We start from the raw sequence: 22,639 nt of genomic DNA, 5'->3' as shown, positions 1-22,639 counted from the left end.
ACTTTATTTAGTAATAATATACCAATATTGGTTCATTGATTATAACAAATGCACCATATTAATGTAAGATTTTTTTCTGTAGTTGAATTTTTTTTAATATTTTATCTATCTATCTATCTATCTATTTATTTATTTGGCTGTGCCAGGTCCTAGTTGCAGCACATGGGATCTTCATTGCAGCATGCAGGATCTTTTAGTTGTAGCATGCAAGATCTTTTTCAGTTGTGGCATGGGAATCTTTTAGTTGCAGCAGGTGAGATCTTTTTTAGTTGCAGCATGTGGGGTCTTTTAGTTGTGGCATGTGGGATCTTTTAGGTGCAGCATGTGGGATCTTTAGTTGCAGCAGGCAGGATCTTTTAGTTGCAGCACGTGAGATCTGTTTTAGTTGCGGCATGCGGGATCTTTTAGTTGCAGCATGCAGAATCTTTATTTGCGGTATGTGGGGTCTTCAGTTGTGGCATGCAGGGTCTTTAGTGCGGCATGCGGGGTCTTTAGTTGCAGCATGCAAACTCTTAGTTGCAGTATGTGGGATCTAGTTCCCTGACCAGGGATCGATCCTGGGACCCCTGCATTGGGAGCGTGGAGTCTTAGCCACTGGACAACCAGGGAAGTCCTGTAAAATGTTAATAATAGGGAAAATGGAGGTGGGGTCTATATACTCACTTTTTCTGCACATCTAAAACTGTTCTTAAAAAGGTCTATTAACACAAAAAAACTGATAGAGTTGAAAGGATAAAGAAATACGCAATTATAATTGGACACTTCAACTATTCTCTCAACAATCAATAGAACTAGACAGAAAATCAGCAAGGATATGGAGGAAATCAACAACACTGTCAGCCAGCAGGATCTGATCAACATCTATAGAACACTCCACCCAACAACAGCACACTACACATCCTTTGCAAGCACCATAGATCATATACCAAGATAGACCATATCCTGGGCCATAAAACAAACCTCAACAAACTTAAAAGAATTGAAATCATACAGTCCAGATTCACTTGGGGAATAAAATAAGTTCATACTTCTTATTTATTTACTTAACAAACTTATTTACTGAAGCATAATTAAACCTTTCTAGCACAGAAGCTGGCACACAAAAGTCTGCTGGATGAACAAAATAGTGAATGAACGAATGAATGAATGAATAAAAAAATATCTTGGGAGCCAACAAGGCCCCTTTTTACAAAAGGTTAAGAAAGAAAAATAAACGGTGCTCTAGAATAAGTTGCAATCTTACTTTATTAACTTATTCAGCATTAATTAAAGGTACTTTCTATGATTCATTGAATTTTTTTTTTTTATTCAGAAAAGCTCACAGAATCCAGGACACAAATGTTCCCTGTGCAGCAAGAGGGATGCATTCCAAAATGGCCAGCAGATGGCGACAAAGGATGTGGTTCAGCCCATGAGGTTGTGCTTCCACAGACCTAGAGGTCCTCCTCACCTCTCCCAGCCATGGAAAGGAGAGCCAGCCCAGTCCTTCCTGTGTCTCCCTCTGCGGCCTGAGGACCCCCACCAACCACTGCTAGGGTGAGGATAGTAAGGATGCAGAGAGAGCAAGTGTAGGAAATGCTAACGTGATGCTTGGCCGAAAGAGAGGCAAGGAAAAGTGGGAGTAAGATGAGGGCTGGTGATGGGAAAGATGTGAGGACACTGAAATGTGGGTGGCAAGCATGGAGTGGAGAGAATGGGGATAGGAAAGGACAAGCAAAGTCCCTGAGTTTGGGGCATGGGATGCACAAGTGATGGGTCACACACTTCCATCGTGCCTGGGAAAGGTCTAAAACAGCAGTCCCCAACATTTTTGGCACCATGGACCGGTTTCGTGGAAGACAATTTTTCCACAGACTGGGGGAGCAGGGGGATGGTTCAGGCGGTAATGCAAACAACAGGGAGCGATGGGGAGCGGCAGACAAAGCTTCGCTCACTCACCTGCCACTCACCTCCTGCTGTGCAGCCCGGTTCCTAACAGGCCACGGACCCGGTACCGGTCCTTGGCCCAGGGGTTGGGGGCCCCTGGTCTAAAAGGACAGGTGTGAAGGCTAGCAGTTTGTAGATTTGTTGAGGAAGTTGCTTCCAGGTGGCTTCTATTTTGTCCGTGAAGCAGGAGACCGTGGAGCCTGTTGACAGTTGGTGGGGGAGGGGAGGTGTCAGAGTAGAAGGGGAGCTGACAAGGGAAAGCCCACGAGGACTGCTGGCCAGCACCAAGGGTGGGTCTGGGGGATGACGCCATTCAGCTCAGCTTCTTCATTCACCTGTTCATTCATTCTGCAAATATTCATTGATAACCCACTATACCAGTCACTATTTTGGACAATGTAACCTACATCCTAGGGAAGGGGTGGGGGGGACAGATGGACAAATAAATAAACAAAAAAAAATATGACATCATGGAAAGAGAAGGGCTATGAAGAAACAGGCAAGGGGAGGGACAAAGAGTGCTGGGAGTGCTGTGAAATGGGGTGCTTAGGGAAGTTTTCCTAGAGAAGTGACAGCTGATTAGAGCACTGAATGCAGTGAGGGAAAGAGACTTGCACTACCTGGGGACAAGCATTCCAGATAAAGGGGACAGCTAGGGCCAACAGAAGGGGACCATAGAACAGATCACATAGGACATTGGAAATCATCTTTTATGCTCAGTATGATGGGAATCACTGGAAACCAGGGAAGCACATAACTGGATTCATATAGTTTAAAGGATCACACTGGCTGCTGTGTGGAGAACAGGCTAAAAGGGCCAAGCATGAAAGAAGGGACACCAGCTGGTCATTATGAGAAAACACGGCTCTCATGTGAATATACCATTATGTTTGACAGACCATTAATTAGACAGGCAGTTCTCTAGAACTGAACCAGCAGCCCACCTCACTCTGCACCTTGGGATCACCTGTGGGCTCATCCTGACAGCCCCAAGCAAATGCAGAGTGACTCAAACCAAAGGCACTTCACTCCTACCTTTGTTTGTAGGTAGGGCAGACATTCCAAGTGGCTCCCATGAAGGGGGAGCTAATACTGCTCACCTGTTCCAGAGCAGCAACAGTGGAAAGAGACAGTATTTGCCAAGTAACCCAGGCCCCCTGAAGGAACATTTCTAAGGCTTCCACAAAGCCACAACTGAACACCTTGCCCATGGATTCACTAATGCCCAAAGCACAAGAAACCATGCAACAAATTCTACGTAGAATCCAGTGCCAGGAAAGAACTTTCCTCTCAAGTGACCTCCCACAGGTGACAGAAATTGTATAGCAGGCATAGGTACAGGTGTTGGCCTGAGCATGCCATATTAGACACCAAGAGTCATTTGAGTTTCAATCAATGCCACGGCTGTTTCAGGAACCTAATCACAGCAAGGAACTCATCCTGTGTCCCTGGTACATCTAGTCTCTGGTACATATTTCTGGTGGGCATATGCACTCATTTCTCTTCGGTATATACCCAGGAGTGGAAATGCTGGCAGGCACATGGCCTGCTTTAGTAGAATATGCCACCACAGTCTCCCAGTGTGGCTGTACCCAGTTCCACTCTGCCTGGTAATGGCCTAAGATTTTTTTTTGATGGCACCAGCCTCTTCTTTTTATCACATAATAACTAGAATAAGCCTGCACTGTAGCACCAAACAGACCTTGGATCAAGTCTCAGCATCACCACCTACCTGAGTGATCTTAGGCACATTACTTGCATTACTTAACTCTCTGGAGGTTTTGCTTCCCCGATGGGATGAATCACCCTCCCCAGCCTGAGCTGGCATCCATGTCAAATTAAGAGACTCTACCTCCAGCACTTACGACTTATGACTTGCACACACCTGAAGCTCCCCAACATGCAATCACCAAATAAACATTTCCAGACCTTCACCCTCATAGAGTTCTTCAAAATTCCTACACCTGTGATCCAGAGACTCTATGTATTACTTTCATCCCCCATACTTATGTGATGGGCCACTTCTATCACCACTTTCCCCAGCACAGTTGGTGGGGAAAATCCAGGACATGGGGAGGGTCCAAGACTGGATTACTGTCTCCAAAGGTGAAGTTAATAGAAGGTGCTTCCTGCAAAGTAACTCTGGCCAGGAAGGAGACAGACATTCTCTGACCAAAGTAAGATGCAAATTTACATTGTCCATTTAAGTATTGTTATGGAAATAGCTCCAAGATACATTATGTTAACTAAAACAAGCAAAATGCAGAACAGGATGAATACTTTGTCACTTTGGCGTAAAAAGGAGAGAGAACAGTATACATTTACAGCGACATATCTAAAAACGGATACACAAGATACTAATAACATGGGGCCACTGGAAGTGGCAATGGTATTGGGGACAGGCGTGGGAGGAGGTTGTTCAGTGTATCCTTTCGTGACTTTAGAGCTTTAACTACATTGATAGATCCTCTATTCAAAAAAACATTTTTAATATATACTTACAGTTTTTCAAGTTATGCATCAGGTGAACATGAATCCCTGACACAAACTCCATGAGGGATGTCTGGTGGGTCAACCCTGGCAAAGCAAGGATGCCTATTAGATATGTCCATGTAGGTGTGTGTGTAGGGGTGTATATGCATGTAGGAGGGTGTGCATGTAGGGATGTGCAGGCAGGTGCAGGGAGGCGTGCAGAGGAATATCTATGTGTTAGACATGTCCATCACAGCCTGCAGTGAAGGGGGAAAGGATGTACAGTCATATCAAGGGCACTGCCCTAAACTTCTGAAGAGTGGACCCAACCTAAGTTCATACAGAGTTAGATCAGGGGGTGCACCTGACTTTTCATCACTTCCTCCACCACCCAACCCCTCAATCCTATAGAATTCAAACTCTGTCACTAGAAATCTGGAGTAAGAAAATGACTAAATGGGGCTTCCCTGGTGGCTCAGTGGTTGAGAATCTGCCTGCCAATGCAGGAGACACGGGTTCGAGCCCTGGTCTGGGAAGATCCCACATGCCACAGAGCAACTAGGCCCATGAGCCACAACTACGGAGCCTGCGCGTCTGGAGCCTGTGCTCTGCAACAAGAGAGGCCGCGACAGTGAGAGGCCCGCGCACCGCGATGAAGAGTGGCCCCCGCTCGCCGCAACTGGAGAAAGCCCTCGCACAGAAACGAAGACCCAACACAGCCAAAAATAATAAATAAATTAATTAATTAATTTTTAAAAAAAAGAAAATGACTAAATGTTCTTTAAGGTTTTATGCATGTGTGTAAGTGTTGTTGCGTATAGGTGTAAGGGTGTGGGGTAGTGTATCTGTGTGGGAGTGATGTATGTGTGTGTGGGTATATAAGGGGTGTATATGTGAGTATGTGTGTTTTCACTCAGCAAAAAAAATGGCTGGACTATCCACCTTCCCAGAAGTCAACAGCAGCTAAGCCAAGGGTCAGACCCAGGGCCCTGTGGCCAGGTGACACTGATTAATAATTAACACATCTGAGCTTGGCATGGAGCCACAACAGGTGTCCCCTCCCATAAAACTCACCTTCACTCCATGTGGCCATGTTACCCGATCAGGCTCTGAGAAGTCTGGCAAATGGCCAACAGGCAGACCCAGGCCTGTCCTAAAGGAGCTGAGGCTGGGCAGTGAGGGACCCTTACTCCAGAGGGGTCTCACAGGCAGGAAAGGAAACAACCACAAACAGATTGGGGTGAGGGGATACCCCTTCCACTAAAGGCAGGCACCTTCCTTTCCGGGGGTATAGCCAGACCACAACGCCCCCCACCATCCTTTCACTCAAAGAGGATATGACAGATAAACACAGACACACATACACACACGTACACACACACACACATATACACACAAGGCTAAGAAAAACGGAAGAGAGAAGCTGAGGAGCACAGGAAGGGCGAGCCTCTTTTATTATCCCAAAATGCAGAGTATTGAAGGCACTTACAATAACAAGTTTGGAGATGAGGGGAGGCATGGGGAGGTCAGAGCACAGAGGTAAATCAACAGACCCCACCCTGGTCACCACCCAGCAAGGAGAAAAGGAAAAGCTACAAGGCCAGGTCTGAAGCCATTTAGATGTCTAGCTCTACAAAAGATACAAATCCATTCTCCAGAGGATTAGGAAATGAGGAGTACACAACAGCAAGGGGCAGGGCTGACAGTCACAAGTTAGTGGTTCTTTAAGGAACACGCTCGGCAGCAAGGAGGCCCTCAGGTCCCTTGCTGGAAGAGGTCTCGGTACATCTCAATGAGACGGGCAGCCTCGCGCTGGCCAGAGAGCAGAGCACCATGGGTGGTGGAATAGTACTTGCGGTGGGTGGCCTCACCTGAGAACAGCACCTGCATGGGCTGGGCAGGGGGACAGGGAAGTGAAGGTGGAGGAGCAAGAAAGGCTACCTGTCTGCCCCAGAACCACCCATCCATACTACAAGTCACAGAGGAATAAGCAGGCATCTGAGATGCAGGTACTGCTATTTCCACAGGATGAGGAGTTGCCCATTCCCCTGTCCATCTTCCCCTGCTTCTTCCCCAAACATCCAGGCCTCAGTCCTTTCTGCTCTGAGGCTTTCATGAGTCCTGTCTCTACAATTTCAGAGACTCACTGTGCCTCTTACTAGTGAACTCAGGGAATGATTTAACCTCCCTAAGCTTTGATTTTCTCATCTCCAAAATGGGTTTATACCCTCTACTTCTGAGAGTGGGTGTAAGAATTAAGTGAAATAATGTATCTAAAGGACTCAGAACCTGAAAGAATATAAGCACTCAATAAAGTTAGGCAGTAATTTAACAAACCTTTATGGAGCCTCTATTAGGTTCCAGGGACTGTTCTGGGCACTTGGAAGATAAAAGGTGACCAGGCAGCTGCTTTGAGGAGCTTCCTTGCTGGTGGGGAAGCCAGACACGAAACCCAATTACTAAATGGCGTCATACGTGACGTGATGGGTGTTTGGGCGAGGTGCTGAGAGCCCAGGAAAGAGGCCCACTGTCAGGGAGATCACACAAAGCTTCCCAGAGGACAGGACCTTTGGGCTTCTTCTCGGAAGATGCTGGATAAATAAACAGGCAAAGGACGTTTCAGGAAGAAGGAAAAATGGGGGCAAAAATGCACCAAAACAGGCCTGGTCTAGGAGACAGTGAGAATTTTGGTATAGCCAGGGCTTAACCTTAAGAAAGGAGGCTGTTTAGGTGGGGTCCAAGCACCGAACTAATGCTTGCATTCCAAGCTTGTGTTTGGATTTTATTCTAGTACGTCTCAAACTGAATGTGCAAAGGTACCAGCTGGGGACCCTGGTAGGATGCAGTTTTTAATTCATCAGGTCTGGGATGGGCTGAAAGTCTGCACATCTAACATGCTCCCACATGATGCCAGTGCTCTCTGTCCATGGATCACCCACCTTGAGTAGTGAGGTTTTAACCCACCAACGAAGAGCCCACAGAGGTGGTTAAGCTGAAAAGGGGGCACATATTATGGCAGAGGGCAAGCTCCCTACTCCCACATCCATTCTCCTTCTCCTCAGTAACGAAAATCCTGTCTTTTAACTGGGTCCATTGCCATTCAGAAAAAAAAAAAAAAAAGATGTATCCCAACCTAGTATCCCACTAGCAGCTGGTGGAGTCATGTGACTAAGTTCTAGCCAATCAACTTCAAGTGCACTGTTGCTTAGAAACACTGACTCAGCCCAGGGGTTCCCTTCTTTTACCCATCAGCCTGTCACAGATATGAGAGCGAGAGCAGCAGCCTCCACAGACCTCTTGGACCACGAGGTGGTCTGGAAGATGGAGCCAGGTGCTACTGATACTGGGCCCTGACACCTACCTCCGGATTTCCTTTTATGTTACCTAAGTTCCATCTTGTTTAAACCACAGTTTGTTTTGTTTTGCTTTTTGCTATATGCACTAGTCCTAACTGATGCAGGTGACAAGAAAAGGTGTGCTTTTCAGGAGGATGGCTGTAGCAGAAGTGAAGGCCTTTTCCTCTCTCCCCCTGAGCACAGCCAGGGCAGGCACGACACATATTGGTTGACTACAATCTTCTTCACCAATTACACCAAAGAATTATTTTAAATATAATTCTGTTGGGGTTTTAACATTTATTGTATGTGTATGCTTGGTGGGGCAAATTCAAAATTTACTTCATGGGAACAGTAATATATAGAGATAATTTCTTTTCAATTTATTATTTTTCTGTGTATATTATTACATAGTTGATGTAATTTGGGGGAGGGTCAGTATTCTCAATTTTATTTTCTAAAACATATTAGGGAAAATAAACAAAACATACTCGGTCAGTGCTGTCCAAAAGAACTTTCCACGATGACAGAAATGCTCTATAGTGACACACCCTAACATGGTAACCATGAGTGACAGGTGGCTCTCAAACTTGAAAGGTGGCTAGTGCAACTGACGAACAAAATGTTGGATTTATTACTTTAAAGCTAATGGCTACCATATTGGACAGCACAGCATTAAATGGCTCAGTTTTTATAACCTCAAGAAAGAGTTTAACACATCTCAATTTGACTCTGTTCTTCCAGATGTTAAGTGCACATTTTCTGTTTTCTCCTTCATTATGGGAGCTGCTCCAGCTATCTTACCTTGGCACTCCTCAGTGAACACTACCCTCCCACTCCTCCCCTGGACCAAACACACATACAAAATGCCCACCGCACCCCTCACAGATCCCTTCACTCTGCAACCCCTCCCTCACATACCCAGCACACCCACACTCACCGCTGTCTTGGAGCTCTCCGTGTATGGCAGGGGCTTGGCCAGCTTCTCCACATCTGCCCCACTCGAGCCCACCTGTGTATATGAATAGGATCCCCGGAAGTAGGGGTTGCTGCCCCAGGCTGAGCGCAGAATTCGCCGAGGCTTTGGAATGTTGGGGTTCCCTGTTGGGGAGAAGAGCCAAGGGTTGGGGGGAGAATATGAAACGGCTGCACAGAGAAGACACCCCTGAGAAGACAACTCCCACTCTACCTCTAGGGCTCCAGGAAGGCCAGGCTGCTACAGATAAACATGGAGGATGGAGGAGGTGGGGATGGAGGCTGGGGTTCAAGCTGTGTACCCCTCAATGCCTCGTTGTGACCCCCAGAAAAATACCTCTTCTCTGTGGGCCTTAATTTTCCTATCTGAAAAACATTCCAGATAATAATGTTCCCCCTTCCAACTTCAGGGGTTCTTGTGAGGCTCTTCTGGGAGAGTGGAGGAAAGATGTTCTACTAAAAATCAGACAGAAAAAACCACAAATCCATCTCTTAGCAAGACAACATGAGTAGGAAATCAGCAATCTGAGGTTTTGCGGTGAAATCTGAGTTTTTCACCAACAGCCCTTAGAAACAGAGAAGAAATACAGAGCCTGTGGTTTTGAGTGTCTCAAGTTCCAAACAGGGGGAGAGCCTGCAATTTAGGAGGCCAAGGCCAAGATGCAGTGCCCTACCACATCTCTCCCAGTGGGCACACCACCTCAATGTCAAAACCTAGGCACGAGGATGCTAGCACACGGTTCAGGAGACTCAGAGGGTCTAGCGGAGGAGGGCAGATGCAGCGAGGCTCATGGAGCAGGCAGCGGGGCAGAGACAGAGACGCACCTGTGAACTGCCGCAGCATCTCTGTGCAGATCTCGGCCACTGCCTCGTCATCACACTTCTCCATGACAAGGGCCTCCTCCCCACAGATCCAGCCACTCAGCACGTGGCCGTAGCGCTCAGGCGGGTAGAGGACATCAAAGCCACAGATCTTGCGGTACCAGAGCTCAGGTGGGTAAGTGAGCGTGCGGCTCTCCGCCTCGTCCTCCCACACAAACTGTAGGCTGTTGCACTCGGGGCCCCAGAAGGGCTCCTCGAATTCTAGAAAGATCTTGTCGGTGGTGCCGATGCCCAGTCGGTGGATGGCAGCCACCTTCTCAGCAGGCAGGCCTGGCCGGAAGAAGCTGGCATGCTGCGTCTTGAGCACACCCAGCGACACGGTCACGATCACGTGGTCCGCCGGGATCACCTCACAGTCCTCGCACTCCACCACCACCGGCCACTGCTCATCCTCATCCTGCCTCTCCCCCTGGGGCTCCTCTCCACCCTGACTGCCCTCCCCAGTGTCATGATTATGGTTACCCTCACCCCGGGGCTCAATCTCAGGTCCCCGAGGGCGGGACGAGGCCTGGTCCCAGTGAACACAACGGACGGGTTTCCCCAGCTGGATGATGTGGGCCGGGATGCCCTCAGCCAGCAGCTCCACAACCCGCATGAAGCCCGAGGGGATGATGTGGTGGGCACCGGGAATCTCAGTCCACTCCCCAAAGGCGCTCAGGGACACCTCGTCCATGCTGTGCGAGCTACTCTCACAGCTCTCCACCTGTGGGAAGAGCCAGAGGGGAGCCAGGTGACCGCCAAGGCTGGGCAGGGGTAGGAGCAGGACTTTAGGGCAGTGCCGCCCTCCTCGGACCCAGATTCCCCAGGGTCAGTCTTCCTCACTCTGGCATTTGTACTCAACAGAGGTCCGAGATGGCAAAGATACCTTCAGGTACTGCTGGATCATGGCGAGCTTCAGGCGCTTGGTGGCCTCTGGATCATCAGGGTCGTCCCTAATGCGGTTGCGCACCTCCTCTCGGGTGAACACCCCCACGCTGTTCTGACTCTCAGCATTGACTGGTTTACCGTGCCGGAAGAACTCTTGGGTCAAGTTATAGACCTACAAAGAGACCCCAGGAGACTGAAAACACATTCATTCATCCCACCTCCATCTCAGACCTAAGAGCTCCAATTCAGTAGTCACCACCTCCAAGGTGTTCCCGGATGTGCTAAGCCCACGGGGCCTCTCCTTCGGTAAATCAACGTCATGCTCAGTGCTGCACTGAGGCCGAACCAACAAAATCGAGGTTTGGGGCTGAACCTGGGCAGTCAGCTTCCCTGCCTCCACACACAGGAGGTGGGGTGGGTCCCAGAGGCTCTCTTGCTCAGCCCCTGCTTAGAACAAAGTGAAATGTCTGGTGCCTATACAGTCTGTGGGGAAGGAACCGCTCCTTCATGTGCTCTACATGGCTGAGCATACTGCCCACTGAAGAACCCAGGTCTACACACATTTCCCTTTTCCAAGAACCAAATGCACAAATTCTTCACCTGACATTCCTGCTCAAGTGTATCTGCTTCACCCTATCCCAGGAGGGCAGTCTGGAGCTCTGGCCTGGCCAGTGTTTTGGGGGAGAGGGAGCAGAAGAGGCCCTGAAATCTGATCTTTCGGGAGACCCTCCCAATCATACTCAGGTCCACACAAAGTGCCCCCTTTACTGCAGGACCCAGACACATTTAAGGAAGATGGCCATGTTGGGGCAGGGCATGTGGAGAGGAAGGAGGCCCCAGTGCGCCAAGGAATGGAAGTACATTTCACAGGCATATTTTGGCAAGAACTCCAGACCACACTTCAGCAACAAAAAGCAATGAACAGTCCCTTGGAGTGCGGGCCTATTGCCTCCCCTGCCTGCCTGATACATAACTCCCCCCAAACACTGGGCAGGTCTCCCTGAGGAAAGTAAGCCAGTCCTGGGTCAGGCTGGGATCCCCAAAGGGCAAGGTCTGAGCCCCAACACTCACTCAACAAACATTTACTGGGCTATGTGCCCAACACAAGTTGTAATGTTGAGGGAGACGGACATGGAACCAAGCTCCTGTCCTCACTCAAGCTGGAGAGATATCATAACTGGGCTGTTTCTGTATGATGTGTTGTGACAAGAAAGAACCCAGGGGTTGTGAGATCAGCTCAGAAAACCTTGGACAGTCAGGAGATAGCCAAGTAGGCAGTGGAAAAGAGAGGGAAAGTATTTCAGGCAGAAGGAACAGCATATTCAAAGACAGGGGAGAGGGACAGTGTAAGATGCAAAGTGGCTCTGTCTTGCAGAAGTGGGCAGTGAAAAGAAAGAGAGTTGCAAGAGAAGATTTTGGAAAGGCAGGCAGGGGCCAGGGCACGAAGAACTAACAGTCATGTCAAGGACCCTGGACTTTATCTAAGACCCTGGCAGACTTCCCTGGTGGCACAGTGGTTAAGAATCCACCTGCCAATGCAGGGGACATGGGTTCAAGCCCTGGTCCAGGAAGATCCCACATGCAGCGGAGCAATTAAGCCCACGAGCCACAACTACTGAACCCGCACGCTGCAACTACTGAAGCCCACGCGCCGCAGCTACTGAAGCCCGCGTGCCTGGAGCCCATGCTCTGCAACAAGAGAAGCCACCACAATGAGAAACCCGCGCACCGCAAGGAACAATAGCCCCCGCTCACCGCAACTAGAGAAAAGCCCGTGAGCAGCAACGAAGACCCAATGCAGCCAAAAATAAATAAATGTATTTTTTAAAAAAAAAGACCCTGGCATCACTGAAGGGTTGTGAGCATGATCACATGCCCACTCTCCCTCCTAGGACACTGGCAAGTTTGGGCTCCTTGGCCAAACATCTGTGGCTGATGCTGATTAATGGCGTGTTTCCCCTCCTAAAGTGAGTCTGAATTTGGTCAACACACATTCATAGGAATATGTCTGCCCTGCAACCCGGCCCTGGGGCTGCTGAGTAGAGGAAGGAAGGTGGCATGGCCCATCCCCCACCACTCCACTCAAGGGAAAAGCCTCCACATAAGATAGAAACGTGAATTAAACATGTCTCTGAATATAAAATATAAAGAAGAAAATGACTTAAATTATTCCTTTTTCTTCTCCCTACAGTCACAAGATGCTGGGCGTTTGGTCTTAACTGAAGTCCTCAGCAAATTCCTCACCCAGTTCCACTGCCAAGGAGTCAGGCTTTCAACTTGCCTCCTCCCCACCCCGGGTTTTTCCCTTCGGTGATAAGCAACACAGTAGCTAGTCAGCTTATGTTAACTAAAGGCCAAAATGCCCAACTGAGGACAAACAAATTTAGTCCATCTATGTGATTCTTTGTGTCAACCACTGACTAGGACAGCCTTAACTGAACATGCGTTTGTCATGTTCAGTCTCCTGTCCTGGGTTAAATGACATCTTCCCAATGTGATGCAAGGGAAATGGGACAGGTCTGTAACAGCTAATAATACTCACCCCAATTCTCATTAAGCACTTTTCATTGGGATCTCATTTAACCGTCATGACACTATGAAGTAGGTATAACTGTGTCCATTTTACAGGTGAGGAAAGTAAGGCTCAGAGAGGCTCAATAACTTGCTCACGATTATACGGCTAATAAGTGATAGAACTGTTATTGGGTTGGCCAAAAAGTACCTTCGGGTTTCTTTGTTTGTTTGTTTTTTGTTTTTTTATAAATTTATTTATTTATTTATCTTTAGCTGCGTTGGGTCTTCGTTGCGGTGCATGGGCTTCTCATTGCAGTAGCCTCTCTTGTTGCAGAGCACAGGCTCTAGGCGCACGGGATTCAGTAGTTGTGGCTCGCAGGCTCCAGAGCGCAGGCTCAGTAGTTGTGGAGCACGGGCCCGGTTGCTCCAAGGCATGTGGAATCTTCCCGGACCAGGGCTCGAACCCGTGTGCCCTGCACTGGCAGGCGGACTCCCAACCTCTGCACCACCAGGGAAGTCCCAGTACCTTCGGTTTTTAAGTAAAAATAAAAGACACATTTTTCAATTTCACCAAGAACTTTATTGAGCAACATATTCAGCATCTTGTCCCACTACCTTCTGCCATTTTTCAGGCACCTTCATAATTCCATCTTCCCAAAACTTTTTATCTTTTTGAGCAAAGCACTGTTCCAGGTGTCTTTTACAGTCTTCCAGGGAATTGAAATTTTTTCCATTAAGATAATTTTGTAAAGACCGAAATAAATGGAAATCCAAAGGTGCAATGTCTGGTGAATATGGCGGATGAATCAGAACTTCCCAGCCAAGCTGTAACAGTTTTTGCGTGGTCATTGAAGAAACATGGGGTCCTGCGTTATCCTGATGGAAGATTATGCATTTTCTGTTGACTAATTCCAGACACTTTTCCTCGACTGCTGCTTTCTAATTGGGAGCAGAACTTGTTGGAATTAATCATTTGGTTTTCCAGAAGGAGCTCATAATAGAGGGCTCCCTTCCAATCCCACCATATACACAACATCATCTTCTTTGGATGAAGATCGACCTTTGGTGTAGTTGGTGGTGGTTCATTTCGCTTGCCCCACAATCTCTTCCACTCCACATTATTGTACAGTATCCACTTTTCATCGCCCATCACAATTTGTTTTAAAAATAGACCATTTTCATTACGTTAAAGTACAGAATCACATGCAGAAATACAGTCAAGAAGGTTTTTTCACTTAACTTCTGTGGAACCCAAACATCAAAGCAATTCACATAACCAAGCTGGTGCAAACGATTTTCACCACTTGATTTGGATATTTTGAGTATGTCAGCTATCTCCCGTATGGTATAATATTGATGGTTCTCAATTAATGTCTCGATTTGATCCCTGTCAGCTTCAACTGGTCTACCCGACCATGGAGCATTGTCCAGCAAGAAATCTCCAGCACGAAACTTCACAAACCACTTTTGACACGTTTGATCAGTCACAGCACCTTTTCCATACACTGCACATCTTCTTTTGCATTTCAGTTGCATTTTCACCTTTCTTGAAATAATAAAGCATAATATGCCGAAAATGTTGCTATTTTTCTTCCATCTTCAATATTAAAATGGCTACATAAAAATTCACCAATTTTGATAAGTTTTTTTTAAAAGCACGCTGACATGACAGCTGTCGCAATACAGTCTAACAAAATTGTTCTGAATGAATTTAAAGACAACAAAGTACTACTAGAGCCATCTTACGGAAAAAAAACGAATGAACTGTTTAGCCAACCCAATACTTGAATCAAGGTAATCTTGCTACAGAGATTAAGCTCTATATGATAACTACTGAACAAACTCATTTATTTTTTAACAAATATAATACATTCAAATGAGTAGCCCTTCAAAGTCATCACCTTTGGAGGGAGGCTACATATTTATTATGAAACCACCCTCAGGCAAGGCTTCACATTCTTAGAGCACACCTCTTCAGAATGGCCTCCAGCACTGTCTAACAGCTACATAAGGAAATCTCTCTTTTGACTTCATGGTTAACACCTCTTCCTTCTGACCCAAAGCAGCACCACCCAGAGTGTTAACACACCTTTACCCATCCTACTTTCCATGACTCACACTCTTGGCTTTCAAAAATCAAACCCACAGGCAGAAGTTGATGATGATCTACTTTGAGGGACATTTAAAAGAACAAGTAAGTCATGGGCCCTGAAAGTCATTCTCAAGAGGCATCCATGCTTGAAGCACTCACAATAACATGGGAATCAGGACGTGACTGATTCCCAGTAGACCAAGAAGGTCTACTTTGAAGAATACTAATTCTTACCTGCTTAACAATAATATTAGAAGTGAGAACACACAACACTATAGGATTGTACATAACATACTATGTGGGTGCACACACATAAGATAGTGAGTGTGCCTGCCCTCCATTGAGCAGGGATGACCCCAAAGCAAGAGTCATTTCTCCTTTCCCATGCCCAAAAGACATAGAAAATGTACAAAAGGTGGCTGCTGACCAATTTACTGACCTGAAGTAAAGGGTCATTACACTAAAAATGACAAGCTATCAGAAGGCAAGATCTACATGTTACCTTGCTTGTTCTTTGCAGTTCACAGCACCACTGAAAGTTACTAAAACTATTAACATTCTTTTTTAAAACCTGAATAAGACAAGGATGTGTGCCATTGACATTTCTATCCAACATTGTACTGGAGATTGACAGTGCAGTAAGGCAAGAAAAAAAATTAATAGGTTTTTTTTTTTTTTTTTTTTTTTTTTGCGGTACGCAGGCCTCTCACTGTTGTGGCCTCTCCCGTTGCGGAGCACAGGCTCCGGACGCGCAGGCTCAGTGGCCATGGCTCACGGGCCCAGCCGCTCCGCGGCATGTGGGATCCTCCCGGACTGGGGCACGAACCCGTGTCCCCTGCACCGGCAGGCGGACTCTCAACCACTGCGCCACCAGGGAAGCCCAAAAAATTAATAGTTTTCAGTTATGCTGTCCAATACAATAGCCACTAGATCTCTATAGCAATTTAAAATTAAATTAAGCATTTAGTTTCTCAGTATTACTAGCTACATTTCAAGAGCTCAAAGGCCACATGTGGCTAGTGACTGCCATACTGGATAGATGTCTAAAACATCTCCATTATCGTGGAAAGTTCTATTGGACAACGCTGGTCTGAGGATTAGAAAGGAAAAAGCAAAATTCTCATTCTTTTGGTATAGGATTATATACATAAATTCCAAAATACCATTAGAACATAAATTAATGTGGTATATTAATAGATATAGTATTAGAGTTAAAATAATAATTTAGCAAGGTAGCTAAAATAAATAAATAAAAATCAGTTATAAATACCCATGACATTTTGCACATAACTAGAAAAAATAATCTTAAAATTTATATGGAGGCCCGTGTACCACAAAAAAAAAAAAAAAATTTATATGGAACCACAAAAGATCCCAAATTGTCAATGCAATTTGAGAAAAAAGAACAAAGCTGGAGGTATCACACTCCCTGACTTCAGACTATACTACAAAGCTACAGTAATCAAAACAGCATGGTACTGGCACAAAAAGAGACACATAGATCAATGGAACAGAACAGAGAGCCCAGAAATAAATCCACACACAATTAATCTTTGATAAAGGAGGCAGAAATACATGGAAAAAAGACAGTCTCTTCAGGAAGTGGTGTTGGGAAAACTGAACAGCCACATGTGAAAGAGTGAAATTAGAACACTTTCTCACACCATATACAAAAATAAACTCAAAATGGATTGAAGACCTAAATGTAAAAATGGAAACAATGAAACTCCTAGAAGAGCATAAGCAGAACACCCTTTGATGTAAAACTGTAGCAATATTTTTTTTCAATCAGTCTCCTAAGGCAAAAGAAACAAAAGCAAAAACAAATTTAATTTAATTTAACCTAAAAGTTTTTGCACAGCAAAGGAAACCATTAACAAAACAAAAAGCCAGCCTACTGAATGGAAGAAAATATTTGCCAATGATATGACCAATAAGGGGTAAATATCCAAAATATATAAACAGCTCATACAACTCAATATCAAATAAACTATCAACTCGATTAAAAAATGGGCAGAAGATCTGAATACACATTTTTCCAACGAAGATATACAGATGGCCAACAGGCACATGAAAAGATGCTCAACGAGCTAATCATCAGAGAAATGCAAATTAAAATGACAATGAGATATCACCTCACACCTGTCAGAACAACTATCATCAAAAAGAACACAAATAATAAATGTTGGTGAGGATGTGGAGAAAAGGGAACCCTTGTGCACTGTTGCTGGGAATGTAAATTGGTGCAGCCACTGTGGAAAACAGTATGGATGTTCCTCAAAAAATTAAAAATATAACTACCATATAACCCAGCAATTCCATTCCTGGGTATATATCCACAGAAAAAGAAAACACTAATTTGAAGAGATACTTATACCCCAAAGTTCACTGCAACATTGTTTACATTGTTATAGCCAAGCTATGGGGGCAGCCTAAGTGCCCATCAACAGACGAATGGATAAAGAAGATGTTAGATAGATAGGGAGACAAATATAAAATATATAGTTATATAGTTATATATATTATATATATATATATATATATATATATATACACACACACACATTGGAATTTTACTCAGCCATAAAAAAGAATGAAAATCTGCCATTTGCAACAACATGAATGGACCTAGAGGTTTAGTGAAATAAGTGAGACAGAGAAAGACAAATACTCTATGTTATCACTTATATGTGGAATCTAAAAAATAAAACGAATGAACGGAACAAAACAGAAATAGACTTAGATATAGAGAACAAACTAGTGGTTACCAGTGGCGAGAAGGAAGGGGGGAGGGGCAAGACAGGGGTATGGGATTAAGAGATACAAACTACTATGTATAAAATAAATAAGCAGCATGGATATATTGCACACAGCAGGGAAATATAACCCTTATTTTGTAATAACTTTAAATGGAGTATAATGTATAAAAATGTTGAATCACTATGCTGCACACCTGAAACTAATATAATACTGTAAATCAACTACACTTCAATTTAAAAAAATGCCGTTATAATTCTATACACCAGGAACAATTAGAAAATAAAGTATTTTAAAATTACCATTTAAAATAGTATCCAAGAGCAATAACAACAATAATCATACCCACTTACCTAGTAATAAATCTAATAAAAGATGTTTAAGGACTTTCTGGGGAAATATTTAAGCATGGGTATCAATAATCTCTTACCTAGTGCTGCTCCACTCATTGTCTTCATTCTACCCTCAAATTGTCCTGATTTTCCAAATGCAGGGCCCAGAGAATGTGCAGACATGACCAGGATCGTAGAAGACCCCAGCAGGTCGCCCAGCCTCCTCACACCCGATACATACACACATACACACACACACACACACAGCCAAGGCACTCCCTGCCCCACAAACCCTTGTGCCCAACTATCCCCCTAATACCTCACCTCGTTGTATAAATCACTGAATTCCTCAACCACATCCTTGGGGATCCTGCAGCCATGGTTGGTGAGGTAGCAGGCCACGCCATTCTTGGAGTAGAGGCTGATGCGGCCCACACTGCGCTCCCCATCAGTTGTCTCTTCCAGAAGGCCATTGGCTTCTGCTAGATGATAGATGGGATTCCCATGGGAGCCATGGATCCACGTGGCTCCCAGCTCAAAGGTGGCGTGTCCTGATGGTGACAATAGGCTCTTATAGGGGCAAGGAAGAGAGCCAGAACACTGCCTCACCCTCCTTCCTCCAAGAGGATCCTTCCATCTCCAACAACAGGGGGAAGGAAGGGGATTAGGTAACGCTCTAGCAACGAACCAAAATCTTCAGTGAAAATATCTCAGTAGAAACCACATGTGGCACAAAATGGATTCCACTTTATAGCTAACTTCCACCCTGAATAACTCTATGATTTGACACCAAGTCATCTCACTGGAATAATCAGAAGACTCTCCTAAGATAACACCAGACAACAGACCTCTCCTCCCCCTCAGGAGAACTTCTATGGGTACCAATGGGTATAATGGGCCCAGTGAGGGAAGCAAGGGTACTTGAAATACCCAGGGAGGAGGCCCAGCCTTCCAGACCCAAGGTCCCCCTTTGGCCTTATTCCAGTTCCTCAAAATCCAGTGGCCCAAGAGTCTAAGCTACTCTGCCAGACGGAAAATGGTCACCTCCCAACTCAGTCTGGGGCAGAAGAAAGAGGGCAAACATTCCAGTTTGGAAGACTCCTCCCCAAGGCAGTCTAAAACAGACTTCTGGAGAAAACTAAGCTTTCTCATCCTATGGCACAGGTGGCAGAACCCTAAGAGTCTGACTAGGGCAGAGGGGAACTCCTGGGCCCAAGTTGGGACAGGGCTGGTGGCTCATTTACCACCCCATCCATAGCCAAGGTATCAAATGCTCTGAGGCAAGCTGTCACTGTGCCTGTGCCTATTTCCTCTTCTGGGCCTCAGTTTCCTTTTCTCATGCTGCATGCTGTGATACGTTTGTCTCCTCCCTTGCCTAGCTCCCAGGGAAGCTGAAACAATGAAAGGAAAACAGAAAGGAACATTTTTTGGTGTTTTGTTTTGTTTTTGGAGGCCTGATTCAAGACATCATGTGTGGTAACTTTTTTTGCCAGGATGGTCACAATAATCCCTCCTATCCTTACACACATGGCCCTTTGCAACGTGACTTTGCCAGCCTGCCATCAAGAGATGGAGTCTTTCCACACCCCTTGACTCTGGGCTTGGCTTGTGACTTGCTTTAACAGAATGCAATGAAAGCAATGTTTGTGGTTTCAGAGCCTAGGCCTCAAGACACTTTGTGGCTTCCACTCTCACCCTCTTAGACTGTGACCACCATGAAGAGAAACCCAAATTTCTGGAGCCACAGAATATCAGCAAATAAAATGGTGTTGTTTTAAGCCACTACATTTTAGGGTGGTCTGTTAATGCAGCAATAGTTATCTAATACACTATAACAGACAACACTCACCCCTCACCCCAGGAACTGGGCATTTCTCTTTTTTGTGTCTTCTCTTTCCTGGGCTGCTTCTAATTAAACCATCAGTTACTTTAAAAAAAAAAAAAAAAAAAAAAAGCCCTGTGTGCATCTATGTGCCAAACACAGAGCAAGAGAAAACACAATCAACCTCAAGCCACAGCCAGCAAGACAGAATTTCCTGATGACTCTGGAATCAGAGGAGGAATGTGTGGGTCCCTTTGTCCAGGGAAAGTGGGCAGACCAGAAGGCACGGAAAGCTAGAAATCCAGTGTCCTTCTTCCTCCACGGGGTTCCTGGTGGGAGGGGCACTGGGGACATTTATTACTAATTCTCCTTTAGCGCCTCAGGCTCCCCAAGGTGTTTTGCCTGGTTTGAGCTCCCAATAGGAGCAAAAGGGGCCTGTACCCTCCCCAGGGTACACCAGGGAGCTCCAAGTCATAGTCACTGGGCAGTGACGTCCAGGCATGGGGTATCCAGGCATAAGCAGGAACCAGGTGAGCAGCTCAAGGTCAGCAACAAGGTCAGTGCTCCACTCCATCCCCCAAGCTTTACAAGGAGGTGGGGTGGCCCAGAGTATGCCTCAGTCTGAGGATGTTTCCTGCCCTCTCCCACAGGCCTCTCACCTTTGTCATCCTTGTTACATCCTGCATCCAAAGGGTACCAGGCACCATCTCCACATCTACCTCACGGTGTCCTTGGGGTTTCTGGTCATCGCCGCTGCCCTTACCACCGGGATTCACAGCTAGCATCTCACACTGCTGCAGGTCCAACTGCAGCCTGGGCTTTCAGCCCTGGGTGTCTGCACACACAACACACACACATACGCCCTTGCCTGGATTTGCTCTCCCGTATCCTGGCAGGGTCTGCCTTGATCTGATTCTTCACATATATCATGTGTGCAATTCCATGTGTGCAATTACCCCCTTCCTTCTTTTCACTACCTATCCAACTCCCCTCATCACCTGAGGCCCACCCAAGCTCCCTCCCCTCTGAGGAAGGCTTCCTGCCACGTGCATCCCCTCAGCCTCCTGCAGCCCCATCCCTTCCACCTCCCTCCCTTCTACCATCACTTCCCTGCACAGCACGTCTCGGCTGCCAACTACCACTGAAACTGGGCTGTTTGTCCTCCCGTCTTCGGCTTTTATGTCAGACCCTGAATGTCTTATCAAGATTCAAGAACCACAAATGGAGCCATCCCATCCCTAAGGCTCCTAGTCAGCCAATCAGGTGTTGAGCAAAGAGTCTCAGGGCTTCCCAGCTGGCTGTCCCCAGGTTTGCATATGCCTTGGACTGCACTTTCATCCTCACTGCCGACACATACTCCTGTGTGTGCCAGGGGAAGACAGACATAATTTCACATACACCTTCCAGGAAATACTCTAAGGGAAGACTTTTAATGTGATCAAAGTTTTTGAAAGAAGAGAGAAGGTTGCTCCTCAACCTCTGCTTATTCTAAGTCTGTCCACCTACTTCTCTGAGCCAATTGCCCCATTCATCAAAAGTAAGCACACAGAATCTGCTTGGCCTTGCTGCCCATGTAGCAACAGACACAAAATCCTCTGGAGGGTCAGTGTAGCCCACACACTCCAGGCCACCATGAGTGGTCCTTACTGGGCCATTTTCATGGTCAGACCCCCTGGTTGGGAAACCCCCCTGACTTCTACCTGTACTTCAGGCAATTTCCCACCCTCTAGGACCCCTGGCAAAACCTGCCCACCCCTAGGGTATGTCTCTTATCTGGCTGCTTTCTGCAGAGGCCTTATTTCTCTGCAACCTGGAGACCCTCTTCCTAGACAATCCTAAGACCTGTCCATCACTCACAAGGAGGCCCAAAGTCTTCTTCCACCTCCACTGCCCTTAGCTCCTATTGTCCCAGTGCTAGCTCTCAGTCATGATAACACTAATTCATACTCAAAAGTTAACAACTAATGGAAACTTGCAGAATTCCCCTTCTTGTGAAATAGAAACCGGGCTACCCACTGCGAAGTTTGGTTCTGGGTGTCCTTTCCCTCCTAAACACTGTGAACTCTAGATCGTGTTCCAAAAGTAGAGGCCAGAGCCCCATCCTGCCCACCTCAGAAGGGTGCTGAGAGGGGCAAAGGAAGGGAAAATGCCCAGGCAGCATGCATGATAGAACACTAACCCCTGGGAAGAAGATAAAATAACGAGATTTCAGGCTAGGTCAGGGCACTGGGAGATAAGAAATGACCTTAGGAGATGACTGGACTGAGGTGAACTGAGGCACTTACCAAGTTTCACGCTCTGTACGCGGCCTCCAATGCGGCTGGAAGCCTCAAGCACAGTGACATCCGTAAAGCCCTGCTCCAGAAGTGCTTTGGCAGCAGCCAGGCCAGCCAAGCCAGCGCCGATCACCACCACACGAGGCTGTCCCCTTCTCCGCAGGCCACGACTGAGAGGGTCATCCGCACTGTCACCACTGGATTCACAACTTTGCATACCGTCCACACTCGCCTCCTAGGAACCTGCAGGGGGCAGGGGGTCACAGCTCACCTGCTCTGCCTTCACTTCCCACCTGCCCCAAGAGATGCTCACAGGCTCTGCCTTCAAGGGGGGGCCCTGAGCCCTCTCAATCCCTTCCGAGGACCCGGGCAAGAAGAGCCAACTCCAA

At 46.5% G+C, this 22,639-nt stretch overlaps 1 protein-coding gene across 4 annotated transcripts in view; it reads right to left on the bottom strand.

Moving 5' to 3' along the window:
* SMOX (spermine oxidase) overlaps window positions 1-22,639 on the bottom strand; it is a 45,392-nt gene continuing 22,753 nt past the window's right edge. The window contains exons 2-11 of one of the 4 annotated variants that reach the window (XR_014296024.1): window positions 22,260-22,493; window positions 18,477-18,703; window positions 10,456-10,629; window positions 9,534-10,293; window positions 8,674-8,834; window positions 6,736-6,825; window positions 5,473-6,291; window positions 4,429-4,503; window positions 1,939-2,126; window positions 1-613 (exon numbers count right to left, since the gene is read on the bottom strand). Coding sequence is in view for 2 of the 4 variants with exons in the window: in XM_082643903.1 (XP_082500029.1) it covers window positions 6,154-6,291; window positions 6,736-6,825; window positions 8,674-8,834; window positions 9,534-10,293; window positions 10,456-10,629; window positions 18,477-18,703; window positions 22,260-22,467 (1,758 nt within the window). In the remaining 2 variants the exon portion in view is untranslated. The other 3 variants (XR_014296025.1, XM_082643903.1, XM_082643904.1) reach the window with 3 other exon arrangements.

Source organism: Mesoplodon mirus (assembly GCF_964341445.2).
Source record: "Mesoplodon mirus genome assembly, chromosome: 15".
Taxonomy (NCBI): Eukaryota; Metazoa; Chordata; class Mammalia; order Artiodactyla; family Ziphiidae; genus Mesoplodon; species Mesoplodon mirus.
Note: the sequence above shows the minus strand (reverse complement) of the source record. Positions and strands in the feature narration are given on the sequence as shown.